Raw genomic sequence first — 21570 nt, forward strand, 5'->3', positions numbered from 1 at the left:
AAAAAGAAAAAGACTTTAGCATCAAACACTGGATTCAAATTTCAGTCTTTCTTACTAGTTTATAAGCTCAGTTATCTATTCTATCCCCAAATCTCAGGTCTCTCATTTGTGACACAGTGAGAACATTTGTGAAACAGTAGCAATACCAGAGTATTCCAAGAATTAAATGAGGTAATTAATGTAAAGTGATAAGGATGATGACAGGCAAAATGTAAGTAGTAGTAGTTGTTGTTGCTATTTTTTATCTGCGTCCTCCCTTAGCCTGTAAACATGCTTTAGATGAAAAACATTCTTTGACCCTGAATCCTCTTTATTCTACTAATTCTTTCTAATGCAAATGTCTTGGACTTCAGTTCTATCTTCACTTCATCATTTACTTTTATCCTCACACCACTAGCTTCTATTGTTTTCTATTTTGACTTCTCCAAAGAAACCGCTTTCCAAAAGGTCTTCATGATCTACTACCTGACAAATGAAATGGATGTCTCCAGGCCTTATCTCTCTGGACCTCTCACCTGCATTGAAATCTACAGCAGCTTGTTCCTTCTTGAAACTGTCCTTTCTTGCATCCTCCAACCATGTCTTCCCCTCATTTACTTCTGACCTCTATTCTTTCTGCCTCCTTCATTGGAGTCTCTTTTTCTAGAATTTCATCCCTAACTCTTTCTATACTTTACCTCTGAGTGATTTCATTTACTTTCTTGAAAATTATAAACAAAATTTTATTTCCAACCCTGACCTCTCCCTCATGCTTCAGACTCATTTATTCAACAAGTGTTGAAACAAGTGTTACATAGTCGATGACAAAAACTTAGAAAACATGGAAAATGAACAAAATCATCCATATTTCTCCATCAAAAACTTACTAATATTTTAGTGTCTGTCACTTACTAGCTAAAAAAAACCTAGTTACTTTATCCATAAAAACAGAGATAATTATGATTCTAAACTCATGGGATAGCTAGGCATAAATATACAAAAAGCATCTGAAAGTGCCCACCACACAGTAAGTCCTATATGGATGTTTGCTGCTATTATTATTACTTTTTTTTCAAATTTTAAAAGTGCATACTCCTATGGACTGAATATTTGTGTCCCACCAAAATTTATATGTTAAAGCCTAATTTCCAATGCAATGGTATTTGAAGGTGGAGCCTTGGAGTTACAGTAAGTAGGTAATGAGAGTAGAGCCCTAATGAATCAGATTAGTGCCCTTACAGTATACACTAATATGTATAAAATGGGTAACTAAGGAGAACCTGCTGTATAAAAAAATAAATAAAAAAAAAAGAGAAGAGACATGAGAAAGATGATATCTTTGCTCACTGCCATGTGAGACAAAGAAAGCAAGCTCTCATCAGACACTGGATCTGTCAGCACATTGATCTTGGACTTCCTAGCCTTCATAACTGTGAGAAATAAATGTTTGTTCTTGAAGCCACCCAGTCTATGGTAACTTGTTATAGCAGCCTGAATTGACTAAGGAACTCATACTCATAAATAGTTTTGTATAATTTCTTCCCATTCAGCAAAATACATATGAATATTTTTTAAATTTATTTTTACAGTAGGTTCTTGTTGGTTATCTGTTTTTAAATATAGCAGTGTGTACATGTCAATCCCAAACTCCCAATCTATCCCTCCCCCCCTCATCCTTCCCCCCTGGTAACCATAAGTTCATTCTCTAATTCTGTTTGTCTGTTTCTGTTTTGTAAATAAGTTCATTTGTATCATTTTTTTTACATTCCGCATATAAGTGATATCATATGATATTTGTCTCTCTCTGACTTACTTCATGTAGTAAGATAAAATATATAAAATACATGTGAATATTTTTAATATAAATAAATATTTTAATGTAAGTAAATATCCTTTGTTATACAGCAGATGTGATCAATAGTTTTTTTCAGCTGCTTAATGAATTATGTTTACAGTTGCCTCAAACTTCCATTAATTTATTCAGGGTTGTATATAATTCCCAGAATGCCAACTGAAACTCAACATTTCCATGTCTCATTTCCTGAAATAATTTTGGAATGCAAATGAATGTAATGTTTTTACAGTGATGCTTTGAATCTCTCTATAAGACAAACAAAAACAAACCAATCCCAAACTTTAAAATGTTCCTCTTAGTTTGTTAAAAAACCCTCCTGTGGCCCAATTCTGAGCAGATAACTATTTAACAAGGCATTAAGACACTGAAGTTGACAGCTGAATGTGCTGTATAATAGTCTATCATAGAGATTTTTTAGAAAGCAATCCCTAGTTGTCGGGCATTTAGTTTGTTTTCAAGTTCTCACTAGAGAATTTGCAATGAACGTTCTTTTAGATACATACCTGTGCTCATTTATGATTACCTCCTTAGTTGTAAAATTACCAAAAGAAATAACACAAAAATTTGGAAGTGTTTCCTTTCCTACTGTGAATTTGTTTGCTTAAAAGGTTGTCCCATATTTAACTCACATAAGTGGTATATAAGAAATTTTGCTTCCTCATATGTTTGCTGATAAATATTAACATTCTTTTTCATCCTTGCCAATCCAATGAGCTATAAATAACTCATCTTTTTAAAATTTGTATTTCCCAAAGGTATACTCAGAGAACAAAAATAAATAATTCACTCTTAATGTTTGGTATTGGACTTTGTCCTTTTAAAATTTAAGCATTAAAGATTATGATTTTAATGATTGTTATTTCTTCTGATAAATATCATTTCTCTTTTAACTGATTATGTGAGTCACAAATGTGCAGGAAAAAAAGAAAGTACACATTTTCCTTCTATTAAATTTGAATGTGTCTTAATTTTGTATTTTGTACGGTAGGTTTTTTCAAAATATTGTCTTTGATTCTGTATTGAATATTCGCCCTGAGGACTTTGGCCTATTGATTGAAAGTTTTAACCCCTCTAATAGAATTATGATGCATACCCCAAATAGAAAGAACATTCAGGGAGAATCTCAGAAGTCCATACTCTTCTCAAGACTGAGGCCTCCACTGAGGATTTCCAGAAGTATGGCATAGCATTCCATCACTTCTCACTAAGTACTGATAACCCCACATCTGTATGTCAGTGAATCCCATCAGTTCTACCTTCAAAAAATACCCAGAATCCAATTACTTCTCATCAAATCCATTTTACTACGTAGCTCACTGGCTTATTGCAAAGGATTCCTAATTGCTCTCTAGCTTCTGTCCTTGCCCCTCTAGTCTCTTGTCAATAGCAACTATCAACTGTCTCGAAAACTGTTAGAACATAGCAGATCACAACCCCCTCTGCTCAGAGCCCATCAGGCTGCCCATCTCAGTTGAAGTAAGAGCTGAAGTCATCACAGAGGCTTAAAGATACTGTTTAAGCTCCACCAGACACATGCCCATTACCTCTCAGACATTGCCTATCTGACCCTAGCTCCCACAGTTCCCGCCACACTACTTTCCCTTCTGTCTCTCAGTCATGTCAGCGAGATTCCTGCCTGACACATCTGCACTTTCTCTTCAGTCTGAAGTGTTCTTTCTGCAGAGGCTCTTCCTAACTGAAGGTACAGCCCTTTCTCATATGCTCTTTGTTCTCCTTATTTGTTTAATTTCCCCCCCACAATTCTTATCATCATATGACATAACATATATATTACTTATTTTGTTTCTTGTCCATCACTCCCATTAGAACGTAGGTCTAGCAGGATAGAGATGTTTGTTTATTGTTGGCTTTGTTCACTGTTGTATTCATAGCATGTGCCTGGCATTAACACTTGAATGACTGAATAAATATCTGAATTTCTGCTATTTTCCTGTAATAATATTATTTTGGATGGATATACCACTAGCCCTAAACATCCCAAGTTTAATTTTAAATGGCTTTTCATTGAATTCTGATATTTAATTAGCTTCAGTTTACATTTATTAAATGTTTTTATATGCTGACATAGACTGTCATATCATAAAGCTCTTCTGACATTTATTAACATTACTGTTCTTGACAACATTTTTACAGGAATATGACTGTATCAACCAGAGAGTTTGTAAACATCATCATCATTTTGAAGTCAAATTTTACCAAGTTCTTCAGTTAAATATTTTATAGACTTCTGACATTTGGTAGAGCTAGTCACTCCTCGCAGCTGTAACATGCTGTAGCTCAAAACACATTCCTGATAGTTTTCCTTGACATAACTGCATTTACAAAGTACTCTGCACTGGTAAACTTTTGACAATATTTATGGAATAGAGTTGACTCTTGCATGTGGCTGTGCCCTTGTAAGATTCAGTTGGGTGTTAAATTTAGCAAAATAATGAAGACTTGGACCAAACACACAGAAAATATTATCCAGCACTCATATTCAGAAAGCAAACCAAAAGCCTAGTAGTTCTAAGTTTGTATGCGGTAAACCTGTGGTCTATAAGAATCTTAGCCTCCTAAAAATGTATTTTCAAATGCATGCTAGGGAAAACCAATAAATGAGAGCTAATGTACTTAGGATTGCTGTGACTGCCTGTTGTCCTTGATGACCTTGTACTCCCAGTTACAGCATCTTATTCAGATTCTTGCGAAAACAAAATGAACATCTTTTTTTTGTTTTGCCACCCTCCATTAAGTCACTAAAATGTAGCCATTTCATGATCATAAAGGAATGTACAAAAGCGAACGTTTTATTGTGAAAATGAACTTTCCCGCATACTAATAGCTTTAACTTTATGTTCAATTTAAAGTATTTTTTCACTTAAATAATTGCTTACAAAATAGGAATCAGAAATAATATGTAAGATATGGCTTTAGGAAGTTAGAATGACTAAATATTTTTGTTTACTTCTATCATTTATAATTTGAATCTTATTGTCTGATAAAAATATTTAAGCAAAGATTTTAAAAGGTAAGCTTAGTGCAACGTTTTCTAAGTCTTTGTTGCTCCATAAAATCCTTCTGCAGGAGCCCTTTTAAAAATGTTTTCATTGCATATCCCTGTGACGAGCTTTTCTTCTCTCTATGCAACTCAGATATTTTTGCTTTTATAACACCTAGATTGTTTATTCCTCCCTTGATGTTCCTCATTTTTGTTTTCCTATCCTGGTGTTTTGATATCTTTTTAATAACAACCTCCATACCTTTTGCCTTTTTTAACTTGTAGTAGTTTCTAATATTCGTATATGGTCTATAAAAATAGCGAGGCTTTTCCAAGGACAATGATAGCCATTAATTCTGCATATATTGCAGTGGAATGTGTCATCCCCAAGCAAAATATAAGCTCACACTGTGCATGAAGACAGTTCTTGTTTGCTTCAGCCAGGAGCATAGTTTGTGGGGAAAAAATTTTTAAACAGGTCACTAAGAAATATTCTCATTCTCTCATTAATGTCTTTGAGCCACATATGTGAGTAGAATCGTAAGGAATTTCCAGTGACTCATTCCTAGTTTTGGCCATCCTCGCATTCTGTGAAGTCACGCATATTGAAACCTCTAAACAGCCCTTAGTAAAGCCTTGACAGTAGATCTTGTTGCTTGCACCTATCAAAAATGTCAGATGCTTTTTCCAAACTCTATCACTAGCAAACAATATTGAATACTTATTAAATATGGGAATTAGCTACAAAATCTGCAAGTTGCCGTGTTGTAAATCAACTAAGCAATTAGCGTGAGATTTTTTTAAGTGACTGAATACAAATTCAGGATTATGAAGTTATTATCTAATAACCCAACAAGTGATGTGAATAAATCCTTGCTAATATGAAAATTATCAACCACTGAAACACTTTTCTATAAGCAGGTCTATGGATCCTCATGCTAATGCACTTAGAGTGATAAACTACAGGCATTCTGTGAAAGCTTCATTTATTCCAGTTGCTGAGGATTGTGTTTAGAGAATCTGTCATCCAAATGATCAGCAAATCAAAGTCTGCAATTTGTTTTCATTTAATAGGCAGACAGGTTTTCACCAGTTTAGATTCAGTCCTATTAATACTCTTTGAAACTAATTTCTGGGAAATGAATTTTAAAGGCAGGATTTTATAATTTCTCTTTTTCTTCCTCTGGTCCCTATAGTAGAAGACAGAAAGCCACCTGTACACACTTTTAAAATATATGTTAAATAGGCACAGGCCATAATCTCCTGTCATCTGTATGGTTGCAAAGGACCCTTAGTCCTCCCTCTGCCACATCCATTCTACACTCTTCTCTCAAAATTACTTTCTGATTATGCTATTTCCCTTCCACAAAGCTCTAGTTCCCTGCCAAATAAGACAGTAACCTTAATATGGTTTCAACACCCTCCATTATCTACTCCCACTTAACAAACTTTTCTTTATTTTTGTTTATATTACAATATAACACCCATACAGAAAAAAGTTTAAACCATTAATTCATTAAAAGTAAAGTAATATCCAAGTAACCACTGCCCAGAACAAAAACACCAGAATATCGTCATTACCGCAAGAGCCGTCTTTCCTTGTGTATCTTTCTGATCATACCCTCTCCAGCATCCCAGGGCCAACCACCCAGAGCTGATTACTTCCTTGATTTTCTTTATAGTGTCTCCACTATTGTACCCTTAAATACATGGTTATTTTACCTGTTTTTGAATGTTACAAAAATGGAACCAAACTGTTTTCTTGGAGTATTGCTTTTTTCACTCAACATGATTCTTGTAAACGTTCATTTGTGTTACTGTGTATCGCTCTGCTTTCTTCAATTTTAAGCTGTTTAATATTACATTACATCAATATACCACAATATATTTACTTTTCCATGTTGACAGACATTTGGATTTTTAGATTATTTCCAGATTTGGTCTATTACAGACAATGCTGCTGTAAACGTTCTTGGGCATATATCTTGGTGCCCAAGATTCTCTAGTGTCCATGCCCAAGGAGTGAAATTGCTAGGCCATAGCTGTCCATATCTTCATACTAGATAAATGTGTATGCAACTCTCAAAACCAGGCAAAATTAACTGCATATAAGGATTTTCGATCTCTACTAGATATGTAAAATGTTTTTCAAAGTGGTTGTGCAAATTTAAACATCCAGCAAAGGTTATGATAGCCCCAATTTCCTCATATCCTGAACAGTATTTGTATTATCATACTACATTTCTTTCTGCTTCTCATCTCTTACCCCTTCTTTTTGGATTTTCTATTTGTTTATTCCTTTGTACCCTGGATATTAGTTCTGACCTATAACAGGTCACTAATTCTCTCTTCATCTGTTTCTAATCTGCTGATAAACTTAGTCAGATAGTTGTTAACTTTGGTCATTGTCTTTTCTAATTCTTACATTTCTGTTTAGTTCTTTTCAAATTCTACAGTGATGCTTCCTTTAGTTTCCAATTTTCTGCCCAAAAAGTTTTCCCCTTATTTCCTTAAAAATAGTAAACATAATTTTTATAATATGCATCTGAAAATTTTAGTAACTGAGTCCTTTAAAGATCTGTTTCTGTTACATATTACTTCTGCTGGTTCTATATATGAAATATAACTTCCTGTTACGTGGTGTCTTTGACTTTTGCTGTGGACATTGTATTCAACCAATTGTTTGAAGGGATAATGTAAGACCTAAAGTGAAAATACTTACTTCCTAGAGGATTGTGGGTTTTTTATTTTTCCTTCCTGTCAGGAATCTGAAGTCTATCAGTCTCAAACCACCTTCAACTGCATTAAAATATGAAACAAATTATGACATTTTAGATTTTAATCCATACATTGAAAATTTTGAGGTCCAAAAAGATAATATTGAAGTAAGTTGAGTTATGACGATGCCTCCTCTCTGTAACTTACTGTGTGACTTTGAGTTGAAACTTCTGTTTCTAGTTTTTCTTATCTGTTAAAATAGTACATGGCTTGTAACCCCCAAAATGGTGATTTTCCTTTTTTTACAGTTTCCTTTCTATTTCTCTTATATTCTGTTTGTACCAGTTATGCTGCAGGTTGCTTGAGTTTTGCTTTATGTTTTTTGAGTACATAGATTTTCCAATACTAGGTTATGATTATTTTGAAAGTGGCGTCCATGACTTTTTACCGTATCTCTCACTATATTGAGTGTAGTCATTTGATGCAGTAACTGCTTAATGCATGTTAAATGGATAAGTCAATGAATGAATAAATTTTGGAAATAGGTGCATTGATAAAAGTGATTAAACCAAGCTCAGTATTGCCGTAGAGAAGGAACAAGTATCTTTTCTATTATAGGTCCCAGAGCTTCAGTCTAATTTCTGTTGCTATGTTTACCTGTCCAATATATTGGCTGATTGTCCTCATAAAACACAAGTGGTCTGAGGTAGGATTTATGCATAGTGATCCAAATGTGTAATAGAGCTTAAAAACAAAGCTTAAAAACATTGATCTAGAAGAGAAGTGATAAGATGTAATAAAAGTTTATTTAGGATATACAATTTAAAAAGCATGTTCATCAATAATTCATCAACAGTCTTTAAAACAACCTTTAGTATAACCATTTTTATTCTGTAACTTTAATCATTTGTAGCTGATGTTGCTAGAAGCAGATTTTGACAACAAACTTCTGAAAGGGATCCATTTGCCTAGGGATTTACTTATAAAGTTGGAATTAAAAAGTCATTTCTAGGGGGGAATTCAGCATATTAAGCAAATATAACGTAGTCTAACATATTAAACAATTATTCTAAAGATAATCAAAATGAAAAAGAATCACTATTTCATATGAAAGCATACATTTGGCTATTATTTTTGCCACATAGAGCAGTTAGCTCTGCATTATAATTAATTAGTCTTCTTAATTTTTTAAGTGTCACCTTAAAGAGTGGTTTTCCATATCCTGGTGATTAAATTGCTGCTGTACCTAAGAGACTTGTTAGATTTTAAAGACCATGGATAAATAAAGAATACATATGGTCCAAAATTATTGGTAGAGGAACCAGTCAAATAATAAGATTTTTCATGAAGCATCTTTCCATTGGTTTGTCAGTGGATAGATGTTCAAAATATAGAAATGAATGAAATGTGTGTAAGGAAATAATTACATGCTCTCTGTTGCCAGCATGTACAACATGATATAAACAATCAATGCCTAATTAATTCTAGAATTTCCTGATCTTATTTACATGCTTTCTGAATATGATCTTTATTTTGGAATTTCTTTAACCCATTCTGAATCTAATAACTTCATGACTCACTTCAGAGTATTTGTGCAATGCATAGTCATTAGCTAGGTCTGTGTTTTGTCCAGACAACCAAATGGACAGAAGCAAATTTTGCCATATTAGCGGGAAGTTTATATTTGGAATCAAGAAGATGTTCTGTATTTTATATATTGTATTAAAGGATTTGTTGAATTTTTACTTTTCACTCATTTGATATCATTGAGATTAAAGTCAGTATTGTTAGAAATTTTCATTCATTCTCAAAACCTCTCATCTATTGATCTATCAACCTGTCATTATTCATTAACATCAAATACTGCTAAAACAGGAAAAAAAATCAGGAGCTTAACAACAAGAAATTGAAATTTTAAATTTTTCTTATATTCTAGAACCCTAGAGAGTCAGTCAGTCTTCTATAGCATTTCAAGTGCCAAGGACATAGACTTCTTCTGTCTTATTTCTCTATTATGTGTGATCTAAGGTAGTTACCAGAGCTTCCAGCCAATACGTGTTCATAAGCAGAAAAGACAGAAGAACAGTTGCACAAAGCACCCTGCCTACATCACATTTGTCAGAATTGGTCACATGGTCTCATGTTGCCTGAAGGGAGACTGTGGATTTTCTTTATTCTCAGTAGTGCTAAAATGAAAATAGATACATATAATTAAGGACAAAGAGGAGAACACTACTGGGAAACAAACAGCAGTCACATCCTTCATCTAACTATTTATTTACTGATTTATTTTACTATAAGATAAGATATAAATGGTTAAACAAGACCAAATTTTTTTTAAAAATAGTACCAGTAGTTTAGAAAACTAAGATTTTTTAAAAATTACAAATAACACAATAGTTATTGTGTTATTGTAACACAATATTGTAACACAATATTATTGTAACACAATATTGTAATAACTATTTGTAATAACTATCAACATAGTTATAGATGAGCATTTGATCTCCTGAGTATCCAAAGTGAAATGGGATAGCTAAATAATTATTTACATTTTCATTATTTTAAAAAAGGCATTACTGAAGCAAAATGAAGCTCTCTTGGCTCTGAACAATTTAAAACTTTATCTCATGAGAAAACTGAATGTTACGGTGGACAATATTCCTATAATAGATGCAGTGATTTTATAAGGCACTTACTTAGTGTCTTTGAGTAAGAGCCAAAAGCAAAGTATTATTTTACCACTCAATAAAGGCTATTTTGTGAGTCCCTAAGGAAAAATGATCCAAGGATAAAATCCTTGGGTATTCTGGCTTAGACCCAGGATAGATTTTAACCTGCCCACAGGACTGGGTGTATATACACACTATGGATGGTTATCTGTAAATATTACTGTTGCTGAAAGATTCCTGAACAAGTTTAGGAAATTAAGAAATAGATTATCTGAGTTTCTGTAGTCTGCCAGCATGTGTCAAACCAATTTACCACTCTTAACACCAGGTGTTCTAAAAAGTGAAAGGGGACTATTGGTTAACTGTAAGAGGACAACAATGCAAAAAGATGAAAGAGGTGGAAATTGAAACCAATTTACTGAATTTACTAACTTACACAAATTACCCAAAAAGTAAGTGAATTTCTCATAACAGTAGTAAAGAAATTACTTTTGCAATGAAATGTGTGTTTATATCCAAGTTTCAGAATTACTTAGCAAATAACTCCCAGTAAATGTGATGTTATAAATTTTAGCTAAATTATATGTTCTTAGAAGTTTTTGGTCTTTTCAAAAAATTCTATGTAGTTTATATCTGTTAAAATATTATTTTACATATTTTGACATAAATAAACAATAACTGCCTGAGGAGAGAAACAAATTCATGATCTCCTAAATATGATTTTATTATTGATGAATCTTAGGTTGGTCCCAAGATGGCAAGAAACATGAATTCATGGTTCCTGAAGTTTTATAATCACTTTCATCTAATTTTTGATATGATAATAATAAAATGAGAGCTGATAAGTAACTGGGCGATTAAACATTGTTTGATAAAGTGATGCATTAATAACACATAAGTTATATTTCTAAGTTATTCTCTCACAATGTAAAACCAATTTTTAGACTGTTTGTGAGCAAAACTCTTTGAAGAATTAATCTTTGCTTTAAGAGAGCAATATCGATTGACATCAAGGATTTCTCTTATTTCCATGTAGGAAGAACCTTTTGTAATGGTCTCTGAAAATGTCCTGGGTAAGCCAAAGAAATACCAAGGCTTCTCCATTGATGTTTTGGATGCCTTATCTAACTACCTGGGTTTTAACTATGAAATTTATGTTGCACCGGATCACAAGTATGGAAGCCCACAAGAAGATGGGACATGGAATGGCTTGGTGGGAGAACTAGTGTTTAAGGTAAGCATTTATTTGTTTGTTTGTTTGTTTATCACATATCTAAAGGTTGACTATAACCCTTGGAAGCTAATTTCATATAAAATAAGTGTAAGGCAAAGCATTAGGTGGTGGTGTTGAATCAAATCTCACCAATACTATTTCATGAACTTTGTGGAAAGAAAAACTGATGACAATATAAAGCTAAATTTTAAGATATTTCTTATAATAGAAAAGTATTTACTGCAGGTATTTACCTTTGCCAAAGTTATACTCCAGACATTTTGTCAGGATATGGTACATGATGAAGTCACAATGCCTTTTCCAAACACAGTTCATGTCCTTGTTTTCTTTTAAAAATGTAATTTCAAAAAATAAACAAATAAGATCCTGATCACTTAGGAACTGATCATTTAGTTTTGGTATCTAAATAAGGTAAATCTATTCTTACTTCTATTTTACTCATTATTGTTCTTGCAATTCTCAGAGAAGTATTTAAACTTCTCTGTTACTTTATCTCCATTTCTGTCAGTCTTTGCTTCATTTTTTGGAAGCTCTATTATTAGGAGCATACACATTTTTAATCATCATGTCTTCCTGATGAGTTGTTGAATAGTCATGTTTAGGTCTATAATTTACTATTTGATTTCTGTGTATCTCATTTTTTCCCTCTGTTCCTTCTTTTCTTGCCTTCCTCTGGGTTAATTGAATTTTTTTAGTGTTTGATTTTATTTCCCTCTTAGCTTTTTAGCTGTATTTCTCTGTATTTTTGTTTGTCTATGGTTAGTCTAGAGATAGTAATGTGCATTCTTAACTTATCACATTCTATGTAGATTAATATCATACCACATCACATTAAAAAAAGTAATAAACATACAGCAATATAATTCCATATATATGTACTATATCCTTTGTGTTATTATGGTCGTGTATTTATATTTATGAACTCCAAAGTAAAATGTCATGGTTTTTGATTTAAACAATCAGTTGACTTTCAAAGGTATAAAGGGGTGGGGGGAAAGACAGTTTCTGATATTTAACTATTTATCTATTTTCTCTTTCTGTGTTTTTTTATTCCTTTCTACATATCTGAGCTTCTGGCTGGTATCATTTAGTTCAGCCTGAAGAACTTCCTTTACAATGTCTTGAAGTGCAGTCCTACAAGTGGCATATACTCTCAACTTTAGTTTACCTTAAAATTTCTTTGTTTATCCTCAGTTTTAATAATATTATTAGCAAATAACAAACTCTGAGTTTGTCTTAGTGTTTTCAAGTGACACTGCTGATTCTGATTTATGTTTGACAAGAGCACTGCGAGTCTCAGTCACTTATAATCAAAATATATTTTTCCTCATACTTTTTTATTATCTAAGAAGAAAATTATAGATGAAATATTATCATTCCTAAAATCAAGCCTGGTGATTTTAAAGCAAGAGCAACTTTTTATTTCAAAAATCAAAATAAAATTATCATTCAACAATTTTTCATACAATAATAAATGTTTTTATTATTATTTCACAGTATAATTGATACATAAGATTATATTAATTTCAGGCATACAACATAATGATTTGATATACGTATATATTGCAAAATGATTGCCACAATAAGTCTAGTTAACATTCATTACCATACATAAAGTTTTTTTTTAATGTTCATGTCTTTAAATATGCCATTTGTCTTTTGCCAAATATTGTTTCTGATGAGAAGTTAGCCATCATTTGTACTTTTGCTCCTTTTTTATAGTGTAGGGGTGGCCGTTTTTTAATTCTCTTTTCATTTTTGATGTTTTGATGTTTAGCTATGATTTTCTTTGTATTTATCTCTGTTAGGGGTTCACTGAGCTTCTGGGATATGTTTCACTAAGTTTAATAAATCTTGACAATTATTTATACAAATATTTTTTTCCACCCTCTTCTCTTTCTCCTCTGTACTTGAGGCTCAGAAAACATTCAAGTTAGACCTTTTTAATATTGTCTCTAAGTCACTGAGGTCTTGTTTATTTCATCATAATATTTTACTCTCTGATCTTTAGATTGGATAATTTATCGTGATCTGTTTTCAGGTTATTGATTCTTTCTTTGCCATCTCCAATTTCTGTTAAGTTCATTCAGTAACTCTTTTATTCTAGGTATCTAGAATCATTCTTATGCATGTATTGTTTAGGAGTCAACCAAGGATTTGAGGGAAGTTTATACATAGATTTTTGGGCTTATTTCTCTGTGGCTCCCTCCTTTATGTGAGTCCTCTTTTGATTTCTGCACAGTCTGGCTGCCTCAAACACCATCCTCTGATGCATTAAGCTAATAAGACTCTGACTTTCTGCTTGAGCTCTAGCTACCCGTTGTTGCCTAACTGAGGTGGGTCCTCAGTGAGTGAGCCATATAAAAGTAGATCTCACCCAAAGCAGTTACCATCTTTAAAGGGTTGAGTACTCTTCAATTTATGCCTTTCAGCTGATATGCAATCTGTTCAATGTGTGTTTTTTAAAAATGTCATCCAGAATTTACAATTGTTACTCTTTGTTGGGTTAACCCAATAACAAATTATTCCACCATTCCCAGAACTGGAATTATTTCTGGAATACTGAAAAGTTTTCAGAAAGCTAAAGGATCTAAGTTGTTTCTAAGAGATGTAGAAGAGAAAAAAAATAAGAGGTTTTGAAGACAGTGATAGGAAAAGTAATAAAGCTGTTTTTCATATCCTTTAAAACTTTACTAACATCAGTTTATTTAATAAACCCATTACATATGGAATTTTATTTGCAAAAGGTTAATAGAAATATTTTAATAGGCTAACAGGAATCATCAATCCTCATCTCTCTTATAAAAACTATGACTATTTATCTTATATTCCTTTATTATAAACCCACAAAACAAGCGTTCTGTCTTTGTATTTCTGAGGGTCCCTGCCTGAACTGAACCCAAGTAAGCAATTATATTAAAATAAAGATAAACAATAGGAAAAGGCATTATACAAGTTTATTCTATAGATATGGTAGATAAAAATCCTTAAGAATTATCATGCTAACAATCTTCACTTACTAAATGCAAGTTAAAAGTAACAAGCATTATAATTAGGCTAATGTTGGTGCTGCTTTTAATTTAGTTGTGTGCTTGCTCCAGTTAGTTAGATTTTTTTTTTTTTTTTTTCTTTTTGCGGTATGCGGGCCTCTCACTGTTGTGGCCTCTCCCGTTGCGGAGCACAGGCTCCGGACGCGCAGGCCCAGAGGCCATGGCTCACGGGCCCAGCCGCTCCGCGGCATGTGGGATCCTCCCAGACCGGGGCACGAACCCGTATCCCCTGCATCGGCAGGCGGACTCTCAACCACTGCGCCACCAGGGAGGCCCTAGTTAGATTTTTGAGATTTGCTTCCTCACCTATGAAATGAGGAATACAAGTATGTTAGTGGGAAGATCACTTCCAACTATAATTTTTAAAAAACACTTTAAGAATTTATTGCATAAAAACCGCACACAAGCAATTGTATGTTGTTCTTCATAAACAATTTGTTTTTATTTGCATGTAAGAATATATCATTATTGTATGATAATGTAAAGTTCAGCAGGGTCCTTTTACATAGCAAAAATTCAGGCTTAGAGAAGCTGACTGACAAATGTATGATTTTTTAGCTGGAAAAATATAAAGCTATTTATTGCAACTAGATTTTATTTTCTTCAAGAAGATATTTAGCCATTCTGACTAGGCTTTAAGAAATACTTTTTAAGCAGGTAAAAGTGGAGAAGCTTACATAAGAGTTTGTTAGAGCAGGTAGAGACAGGGGAAGAAAACTGAGAGAATGTAACTAATGAGAACATGCTCTATAGCACAGGGTACTCTTACTTAATGCACCGTAGTAACCTAAATGGGAAGGGAGTCCAAAAGGGAGGGACTTTTGCTGTACAGTAGAAACTAACACAACTTTGTAAGGCAACTATACTCCAATAAAAATTAATTTAAAAAAAAGAAAAGAAAACAAACTTATGGTAACCAAAGAGGAGAGGTGGGGGGGAAGAATAAATTAGGAGGTTAGGATTAACATATACACACTACTGTATATAAAATAATCAACAAGGACCTTCTGTATAGCACAGGGAACTCTAGTCAATATTATACAATAACCTATATGGGAAAAGAATCTGGAAAAGAATGGTTATATGTATATGTATAACTGAATTACTTTGCTGTCCACCTGAAACTAACACAACATTGTAAATCAACTATACCCCAATATAAAATAAAAATTAAATTTAAAAAATGAAAGCAACAAGAAGATAACATTTTCAGAAGGAATGGGCAGTCACTGTATTCTATTACTAACAGAGATGTATGCTCTAATTTTCAGCAACTTAAAATGTCAATTCAAGTATACAAATAGTAATGCAGTAAAATATCATAAAGTAATTTAGATTATCCAACAAAAATCATCATTAAAATTTTATCAGGATTATTTACCCCTGTAAAGCAAAATAACACTATTGAAATGGCATAATAATGTTATGACAGAGTTCCAGAAAAGTGAGCTTATTATTGTTATATATATTTTACTAGTATAGACATTTTTCATGAATCTGAGTATATTTAAAATAGCAGTAAATATTGCTATTGAATGCCTCTATACATGTCATAAGACTTCTAAAGTTAACAATACTGTCTGCCTTCCTAAGGGGAAACCAAAATTAAAAGAACATTTTCTAGAGTATTTGTCATGATGATTATGGAAAAACACATTAAAAACGAGTCAGAGAGGGAACATGGGAAGTATCAGAGGCTTAAAAATAATGGAATAAGTTACATGGAAACTATCAATAGCTGCATGTATACAAAATTTTAAATCATCAATAAATCAAAAACAATAACTAAATTAAATTTCAAATGATACACTATAAAATATTTGCAAAAGTATGATGCATTGTTAGCCTCACTGCTTCACTGCTTCACCTACATGAAGAAGTATAAAATCCATAAGAAAATACTAAGATCCCCATAGGTAAAGCTATAAAAGATATGAACTAGACTTTCAAAAGAAGAAACTGATAGATAATAGAAATCTAAAAGGAAATCTAGTGTAGTGGAGTAGGGCAATTAATAAAGTAAAAAAATAAAGTAAGTAGATGAAATATGAAAGTTTAGTGCTTTTATAAGGAAAGAGCAAAAATTTTGTGTTATATTACTTGGAATTCTTTTATATGCTGTGTTTTATAATAAAAAATAGAATATCATTGGAATTAGAAGCACATATTTCAGTCAGCAATATACTTGACAGCAGTGACAAGAAAGGTACCATAGGGAATGAAAAAAAAACATGGTTTGAAATGGACCAAATAATAATTATTAGCACTTATGTAGAGCTTACTATTGCCAAAGCACTCCCACAACCCTATGAGGAAGGAAGTACTATTATCCCAAAAGTGTGGATGATGAAACAGAGTTAGGGAGCTAAAGTAACTTGCCCATGGTCACTTAGCCAAGTTGTGGAGAATTCATGATTCAAACCCAGGCAGTGTGGATCCAGAGTCCAAGTGCTTATCCCCCTTAACCAGTTAACAGAGAGGAACAGAGTTCTAGTGTAAGTTTGGTCTTAAAAGCATTTTAATAAACCAAATTACAGACAGTGAGGAAAATAATACTCAGAAACAGTTCAACGCAGGTTTTAAGACCTGCAAATTCAAAGAAGGTTCAGATGGAGTTTGGTTGAATATGAATTGAGGATAAAAAAATAAGATTACATAGAGAAGGATTGGGGGAGTGACAAAAAACATTTGCATCTTTAAACTTCTCAAAAAATCTCACTTTTTATCTCAAAAACCTGTTCTTCTTTTCCTTTTTTTAAAAAAATTAAAGCTCCTTAGAAAGGCATCCATTTTTTTCCGAAGTCTATGTTTCAATCCCTACATTTTGTCATACTCCATATAGATCGCATTCAGCTTCAATCTGCTTTGGCTGGCCTCACTCACTTCATCTTCCTATATTTTCAACCCCAGCTAAACTCATCCTTTGTCCCATAAGGCTTTCAAACTATTCCCATTTTTTGATAATTCTGTCTTCTGGGTGCATCTGTTTCACTTTTCAAATGACCCTTTGGGGGGGAAAAGGTATATATATATATGGAGAGAGAGAGAGAGACTGACCTCTTCCCTTTTCTTTCCATAGTCCCTCTTTTGGAACCAGAGGGCTGAGGTTGCATTTACTTTATTTTGTGTGCCAGGCAGAATGCCCTATATTCATCCTTTCATTCCCCATGTGTTTCTGAATGCATGGTATGTTCTGGGCACTGTGCCTAGCATCACAGATACAAAGGAATGGAAGACATCATTCCTGCCTTCAGAGATCTCACAGTGTACAAGGAAGACAAATGTGCAAATAAATCATTAAAACACAGTGTGATCAATGCCATAGGGTAATGCATACAGGGTGCCTTGGCAACCAAAGGGTGGAGTGGCAGCCTCTGCCTGAGGAGTTGAAAAGATTTCACATAAGAGGAGAAATTTGAGCTACGTCTTGAGGATGAGTAGGAGTGTGAGAAGCAACAGTAGGGATAATTATAAAAGCATGCTTGCCATGCTAAAGAGCTTGGACTTTATCACTTAGCCAGTGATAATTATAAAAGGTTTTTACATAAGAGAAAAGTGGGATTTAATTTATGTTTAAGAAAGATAACTGAGGTAAGGCCAAGGATGCATTGGAGTGAAGAAGGGAAAAGACAAATGTCTTTTTCAACAATCTATAGAGGAAAAAAGGGTGTCTAAACTTAACAGCAATAGGAGATTAGCCCCAAAAACTGATTTTGAGAAAGCAATCAATATTCCAAGAGAAAATGACTAGAACTTGGTAAGTTGGAGGAGAAGAGAAAGGACATGTTGAGATTTAGTGAGAAATTTAGCAGAGGACCATGAGCAGATGGACACTCAATGACAGAGATAGGGAATATAGAAGGAGAACAGATTAGAAAAGAGCCACAGAGATACAGAACTTGGCTCTAGACATTTTAATTTTAGGATGGCTGAAGAACATCCAGATGGAATTGTCTAGAAACAATTAGTAAATGCACCTGGAACCCATGTGGATGATGTCTAGAGCTAAAAAAAAAAAAAAGAAAAAGAAAAAAAAGTTTAAGAAATATGGGTATTCCTCTTTCTAGAAGATGATTTTCATTCCGTGTAGCACAATGTGCCACTACAAGTTTTTTCATTCCAAGTCTTTGGACTTCATAACATTACAATTGTTTTTTCATCATTTCCAACATTCCATAAATATTTGTCAAGGACAAAGAAAAGGAATGTGGATCTTTATTCTTTTCATATAAATAACTTTGTACACATGACTTCCGGCTTTCATATATAAAGGAGAAGAAACTAGCTCCCTTGTATGGCAGCTCCAAAACCAAAAGATTGTTGCACATATAAGGGGGTTGAATATATTTTGTAAAACTCTGATGCATTTGTATTTCTGTGCTGTTCTAAAGATTAGTTTTTACTTATATTAATTAAAGATACAGAAACTATATATTCAATCATGTTAAATGGGACACAACTTGGGGATTTTCCTTAATCTTATTTTTCATCAGCTTCTCACACTCATAGTATGCTGCTCAAATTTTTTTGTGCAGTATGAACATTTGAACATTTCAGTCAGGTACTGAGCCAGAAAAGGTAATTGAAGGTTTTAGAAAACTTATGTGCTTAGAAAATATTTTATTTTCTTGAAATATTAATAATTTATAGCTGGAAAAATAGGATCAAGACTTGTTTCAGGCCGCTTGATCACTTGTTCGTAAATTTAGGAAGCGTTTGATTAACAAGTTGATGAAAGCATTTAGTGGGTACAGGAATAGTTTAAATACTTGAGATTAAAGGCTTTCCACAAACCCCTTTCTAAGAAAGTTTAGCTTAGAAATCTTAGAACGCTTTCTAAGGAAGTTTAGAGCTGTGGTACCTGTTTTGATCAGAAAGGTAGTTTCTCTTTTCTCTAGTAGTTTTATGATTTGTACTAGTTTTTTTGTTTCTGTTGTCATTTGTTTAAAAAAATGTTAAAATTGTAAATCATGTCTAATCATTCTGAACGGTAAAACTTCTACTGTATCTTTATTTTAAGGAAAAATGAGAATAAAATTATCCTGTTGGTCCTAAAAAACAAAAAGGAAAGAAAGAAAAAGAAATATAGGTATTCTTCTCACCTCCATTATAAAAACTAAATTGGGAGTATCGAATTAACATGAAGATCATGCACAAAATGGTACGTGAGCCTGGACAAAGAGAACTGGTGTTATTACTTTTGCTTCTAAGAAAGACAGAAAATGCTAGAGGGAAGAGAGAGCTCACTTGGGAGGAGGGTTTAGAGGACCTGAGAAGGTGGTGAGCTGACCTCTTTCCCATCCGCACTGGAGAGGAGTGGCAGGGGCAGTCCGGAAGGCATCAGGCATAAAGATAGGCCCATAGAGTTGGATGTATCTGTGTTACAAGAACAAGTTGCAGGAGACACAATGGTTAACACCATTCTCATCTCAATTTTTTAAGAAGTCAGGGTTTGGATGATTCCTTTGGCCTAGAGAAGACAGAGGTGGTTAGCTAGGACAAAGGCCAGAAGCTGCCTCTTGAACAAGCCACCCCCTGGATCAGGAAAAGGCAATGTATGAGGAGCCACGCTTGTGGATGAAAAGGGTCCTCAATTGGATGCCTGAAGATCATCAAGTATGCCCCACATTACACACACAAAAACCCATATATATTTCCATTATATCTTTCCATGGCTGCAAACCAGCCTTGAAAATATCTGTATCCACCAATGAAACTTCACTCACCAGAGAATTGCTCCCCACACACACCTGCCCAGTGATAAATGCTAACAAGCCTTGTGAAACGAAAAGGTAGTTTTCCAAAGGGAATCAATAAAATGTGTAAAGAGAAAAGAAGTCCTCATAGAGACTTTAAATTAGACACTAAGACTTTAATTCTTTAAATTAGATTGAACAAGTATTAATGGACTGATTGAATATCCCAGAGTATGTCAGCTGTAGTCGGGCAAGAAGTTGAAGAAGTACATGTGGTCATAAGAATGCATGTTTGTATGTCTGAATAGTGAGTGTTCAAAAATAATCCACTGGATATGCATATTGGAAGGAGCTGGATCACAGATGTGGGAAGTAACACAAACTGTGTGTATGTAAGAAGAAGAGAAAAAAATGACCCAAAATATTTGTTGTTGATAAGGAAAGATTTTAACACTAGTGAAGGAGAAGGATAAAAAGAGATCTGTGAAAGGAAGTAAATTATGTAGATGCAAATGACTTAGGGAATGGTTGTAGAAGCAATTTTCTAAATTTACAGGTGATATTGAATTGGCAGACTTTGCAAACAGTAAGGAGCAATTCAATCAGATAAAGGACTTGAATCATTAAGTACTTGGTCTAATAGATGGCAAGCACAGATAAGTGGTGAATAATAAGTCTTGAATCAAAGCTAAAGAACAGTGAGTGAATATTTGCCAAAGGGAATGATGCTGTCCAGGAATGACTTTAAGGTTTAAAGAAACTTATAGGCTAGGACAAACAAAAATTCAGTAAAATATGTGTAGAATTAAAAAGATTTGGTGGGGGCTTCTCTGGTGGCGCAGTGGTTGAGAATCCACCTGCTAATGCAAGGGACACGGATTCGAGCCCTGGTCCGGGAAGATCCCACATGCCACGGAGCAGCTAAGCCCGTGCGCCACAACTACTGAGCCTGCGCGTCTGGAGCCTGTGCTCTGCAACAAGTGAGGCCACGATAGTGAGAGGCCTGCGCACTGCGATGAGGAGTGGTCCCCACTCGCCGCAACTGGAGAAAGCCCTTGCACAGAAGCGAAGACCCAACACAGCAAAAATAAATATAAAATAAATAAATTTAAAAAAAAAGATTTGGTGGGCTATAGGATATAAATTAAGAGACTACTGCATCAATCAAAGCCAAGGTGATATAAAGACTGGTGCTATGATGAGAAAATCTCATAACTTGAGGATATATAAATCCTGAAATCCACTGTTGGCTATTGAAATGCCATCTATTACCTAGATTTTCATCTATCTCCGGTCATGGTTTGGGGATAAAATTAAAGAGGAAGATAACTTCCAGGCATAAAAGAGAGTGCAGATTTGGGTGAG

At 33.8% G+C, this 21570-nt stretch overlaps 1 protein-coding gene across 3 annotated transcripts in view; it reads left to right on the forward strand.

Moving 5' to 3' along the window:
* The window catches only part of GRID2 (glutamate ionotropic receptor delta type subunit 2), a gene marked incomplete at its 3' end in the record, with an annotated part of 1358095 nt that overhangs the window by 1007556 nt on the left and 328969 nt on the right, over positions 1-21570 (forward strand). For all 3 annotated transcript variants that reach the window (XM_081252684.1, XM_081252683.1, XM_081252685.1), the window contains one exon: positions 11262-11459. In XM_081252684.1, coding sequence (XP_081108810.1) covers positions 11262-11459 — 198 coding nt within the window. The remainder of the gene's footprint in view (positions 1-11261; positions 11460-21570) is intronic.

This window comes from Mesoplodon bidens (genome assembly GCF_964165515.1).
Source record: "Mesoplodon bidens genome assembly, chromosome: 1".
NCBI classification, from domain to species: domain Eukaryota; kingdom Metazoa; phylum Chordata; class Mammalia; order Artiodactyla; family Ziphiidae; genus Mesoplodon; species Mesoplodon bidens.